The sequence below is a fragment of the Dermacentor albipictus genome, chromosome 3 (assembly GCF_038994185.2).
Source record: "Dermacentor albipictus isolate Rhodes 1998 colony chromosome 3, USDA_Dalb.pri_finalv2, whole genome shotgun sequence".
Taxonomy (NCBI): Eukaryota; Metazoa; Arthropoda; class Arachnida; order Ixodida; family Ixodidae; genus Dermacentor; species Dermacentor albipictus.
The window spans coordinates 32,002,260-32,006,687 of NC_091823.1; the positions used below are offsets into that span (position 1 = coordinate 32,002,260).

The 4,428-nt window shown below is 52.6% G+C and overlaps 1 protein-coding gene across 1 annotated transcript in view; it reads left to right on the forward strand.

Annotated features, from left to right (window-relative positions):
- The first annotated feature begins 271 nt into the window (after positions 1-271).
- The window catches only part of LOC135902050 (NLR family CARD domain-containing protein 3-like), a 4,526-nt gene continuing 369 nt past the window's right edge, over positions 272-4,428 (forward strand). Inside the window, exons 1-2 of the mRNA XM_065431943.2 lie at positions 272-1,496; positions 2,742-4,428. The exon at positions 2,742-4,428 is cut by the window's right edge and continues 369 nt beyond it. Of these exons, the coding sequence (XP_065288015.2) occupies positions 316-1,496; positions 2,742-3,714 (2,154 nt within the window). The 5' untranslated portion in view covers positions 272-315 and the 3' untranslated portion in view covers positions 3,715-4,428. The remainder of the gene's footprint in view (positions 1,497-2,741) is intronic.

Genomic DNA, 4,428 nt, shown 5'->3' on the forward strand with positions numbered 1-4,428 from the left:
AAACCGATTTCATTGATGACCATATTATTCTATTCATTCCTCCTCTATTGCCTCATTGATATATTAAAGAAAATTATTTTTTTTTCTCCTCTACGTAGCATGACAATCTACTGAACCGTTTCGATTTTCCCTCGCCTAAATTCATGTAACAAAATTTTAGATTTTTACCTCCTTTTCTGAACACATAAAGTCTGCCCGACTCTTGGCCAATCCCCGCGAGTGGGTAAGCGCCAAACTCATCCAGGACATCATCATCATCATCACAATGCCGGCATCGCGTTCAGTCGAACAACGACCGTTGCGACAAGGGACAGAATGCACTGCCATCGTATCGACGTAGCCCGCAATAGTCCTTGGCAAGACCAACTGGACCTTGAAAGGAAGTGCGACGCGGTGGACGCCGGCCAGAAATGCTGGCTCAGCGCCGACTTGACAGCTTGGAACCAAGTGATGCACCGACTGGCATTCGAGCTCGTCGAGACCAGGCCGGGCAGGCTGCGCCTGAGTTCGATACCGCGCGGCAAAGCGGGAGGCGACACGACGGCCGCCGCCCGGCAGGCGTCCTTCCTGGTCTCCCGGCTCCTCGCGCGCCACTGTTGCATCGACGAGTTCGGCGTGACCTGCGCCGTGCCGTGCGGTCGCCCCCTGGAGGAGACGCCCTTCCCGATCCGCTTGCGTCCCCCGTCGGCGCAAGGCGCGAAGCGAAGCATCCGCTGGCTGGAGATCGAGGAGCGCCCCACGGCCGCCCTCGTCGTGCAAGACATCGACGCCATCACCGACCTCGTGACGGTGAGGATCAGCGCGCGCGCGGTCCGAGCCGAGTTCGCCGCCGAAGTGGAGAAATTGCTGCGCCGCAACGCGGGCTCCATCAAGTCGGTGGACATCTCCGACATGAACCGGCTGCCGCGCAACATCATCAGGGCGCTCGAGTGTCTCGTCAAGTGCGAGTCGTTGAGCCTCAGTTCGGTCATGGATTTCGTCAGGGGCCTGCCGGACGTGGAGGCAGTGGCGCAGCTCGTGCGGACTTCCACGGCTCTGAAGGAGCTCACCGTTGACCCCGTCATGGAGACACAGATTTCGGCGACGGCCAAAGCTCTGGAGTGCAGTGCTACGCTGACGAAACTCACTCTCTTTATACCGGACTCGGTCACATTGCCCAAAGGTCTGTTCCCCGCGCTGGAAGTGAACACTGTCTTGAAGGAACTCTGGCTTACAGGGTTCTGTTGCATTGACGAACAATGTGGCCAGGCTATGGCATCGGCACTGCGAAATAACACTTGTCTTCGACACATCCACATTGAGGACGTTCAGATGGACTACTCTAGCATGGCGGAGTGGCCAGATGCTCTATCGAAGAATAGCGCACTGGAATGCTTTCAGTTGTCAAGTGAGCAACTGCCCTTGAATGGAATTTCAGCCTTGTGTAGGATTCTACCGACAAACAAGGTCTTAAAGAAGCTCGTATTTGCTGGATTTCGAGCTTCACAGGAAGAAAGGTATGCGCGTTGTTATTTCGATTATATTTGTTCTAATGTGCCCGGTAGCGTTATACAAATTGCATAGCCACGAGGCTTTGCTACTCATTTAACTTTCTCGTTACGGTCGTATACCAGCGAGCTTGTCGACGTTTGACGTGATGTGCTCTATAGTATACAGAGGCTGGGGAGGCTAAATGTTTGTTGCCATCATTTCTGATATCTTGGTCGGTCAGTCGGTCAGCTAACCCAGGGAGAGATACGGACGGACGGACGGACGGGTGGACGGACGGGTAGTCAGTTTCAGTTCCGGTCTGGTTAGTCAATCAACCAGTTCAGATCACCGTGTAAGATGTATATGTGTACTATTTAGGTGTGGACACACTGCAACGAATGCCGTCGGGAACGCGTCCGGATAATGACCCTTTACACTGCCCTAAAACAGAACGATTATCGCAGCGCCATCAGGAGAAAAATCGGCGCAAGCTATCGGCGTCGATATCAGAATGAAAGGAAATGTTCTTGTCGCCATGGCAACTGGCAGACAGTTCGCTCGCTTATCGCGCACAGAACTTGCGCGAATGTTTCTGCCTTGTCAGTGGCGTGCAGGGTGCCGATGCGTGGTTACTCGCGGGATACGTTTTGATAGCACGCCGAAAGTGTCTCTTTTGCAGCTCCTAAACGAGTTCTTTTAGTGTCTTCGCTCAAAACATTGCCCAGACAATGGTGTGACAAAAAAAAAGAAAAAAAAGAGGAAAAAAAAAGAAACATGTCATGTCATTTTCAGAAACGTGACGTCAGGGCCTCTCCTATTTTGTTTCTTTCCTCCATGCCCATAAAGCAGTATTACCACCTCACGTGACAGACTCATGATCGGAGAGTCATCTCGTGGTGCCGTTCCGATTTAGGGGACATTACCAGGCCTTCCTTCAAGGCGCTCTGCCAAGTCACCGGCCAGATGAAACCACGCAGCGGGATACACTCAACGCGCACTGTTGGCGCGCACTGGTGCGCCATCTCAAGATTGCAGACGTTCTTACTTAGGACAGCGCTTTTCCTGCCTAAAGAGTGTATGTTACACCGTGGTTCAGATGCAGACAGCAAAACCACTCGGTCAGTCAGTCACGGCCTAGTCCATCAGTCCATCGGTTAGTCGGTCGGTCACTCAGTCAGGTGGTGTAAGCTGTCGCAGATATTCGAAAGAAATCGCCTCCGCGATAAGTTCCGGGGTTTGTAATATTGCGCAACCCTCTTTCTCTCTGTCAGGGTATTCTTGGCAGAGCAGTTGACCGAGAGCAAGTGCTACGGCCGGGTGCAGCTGCCATGGGTTGACCTTGACCTGGTGGGCCTCGGGGCAGCCCTCAATTGTCCTTCGGAATGCCCCGAGGAACTGTACCTGCCGGACATCTGCCAACTATCCGAAGCCAGCCTCAGGCCTCTGTGCGAAGCCCTGGCGTCGAGCAAGCGCGTTCGCCTATTTAGCTTCGCCGTGCAGGGCCACACCGAGGGCAGAGGAGCTGCGCTGTGCGAAATGCTGAAAGCCAACCGGTCCATCAAACGCCTGCTTCTTAACATGGCGGACGACAGAGACGCGACCTTCTCCCGAGACGTCTTCCACGCCCTGGCTGCCAACAGGTCCATCACGCATCTGGTCTTCCGCCTGGACAAAGTCCAGAGCCTCGAGACGGCCACCGCGTTCTCTTACATGCTGGCCCACAACAGCACGGCCACGAGCGTTTCGCTCTGGTTCGCGACCGATCTCCACGCCCAATTCATCGAGCAGGTGTCCAGTGGGATGTCGCGCAACAAGGTAATCGTGGAACTCAAACTCATGACCGACCTGGTGACGTGTGACACCACGAGCTTCCCCGTCTTCGAATCGCTGCGGAGGAACAAATCCGCCCTGAACCGCGCCACGGAATTCGTCCTGACGCACCGAGCCGACAAGCAGTTGGCCGAGGACTTCGAGCACTTCTTGGGCCGGCCGTGCCTTCTCGCTCACCTGGTGGAGGTCACGGGAAAAACGGAACCCGAAGCGCTGGTAGATGTGACTTCGGCCCAGCACTTCCTGGAGGACAACTATCTGGTTCTCACGGGAATCGTCAAGCACTCTGTGGTGTGTCGGCCAGCCGAAACCACGCAGCTGGACGCGCTGAACAGACACTGTTGGCGAGCAGTGGTGCGCCATCTCAAGGTTGCAGACGTTCTCACTGAGGCAAGCGACATTACTGCCAGTTAAGGATCGAACGTCTAATTTCGTAAAAACTATATGGCGTATCGCGTTGAATCAGGTGGTGTTCGTGCGTTTTATTCTGATGCAGAACACCGCTGTAGTAAATTAATCGTACCTGGAAATGCGTTTACTATGTCGCGCTAACTTTACTACAATGCGAGCCACTTCGAACTTTTATTAAATTCAACGAAATTACCTATTAACGCTCAAATATGGTTATTGGACCGCCAACGTGCGGTAAAGCTTAGAAACCAACAGCATTGGTGTAAGTTGTTCATAATTGTCTGCCTCGTATAGACGCTCTCCAACGCTGCACGTGGTCACAGTAGGTGGCGATGGTAGCTAATGCGGAAGATTACCAGGGATCCGCCGCAGTGGCACATTAGTTGCACATATTCAGTATACGTGTGCTTAGTGGCAAGTGCATTTTTTTGCCTGAGATATCGTGTGTCGACGGTAAAGACGGTCGCACAGGCAACTAACTAGTATAATGACTTTCTCAGGTTCCGTCGATTTGCTATTTCGTTTTATTTTGCCACGCGGACTAAGAATTTAGTCGGTGTTAGCGCGGCGTTATAATTACTGTGTGTTTCTTTAGATTGCTACGAGGAGGTTGTACTATAGTTAGTACCCTTACACGTATATATTATCTAAGAGATTCAGGTTCTGTCGATTTTATATTACGATTCCTTATTTTTGGCCATATCATCTACGAATGAA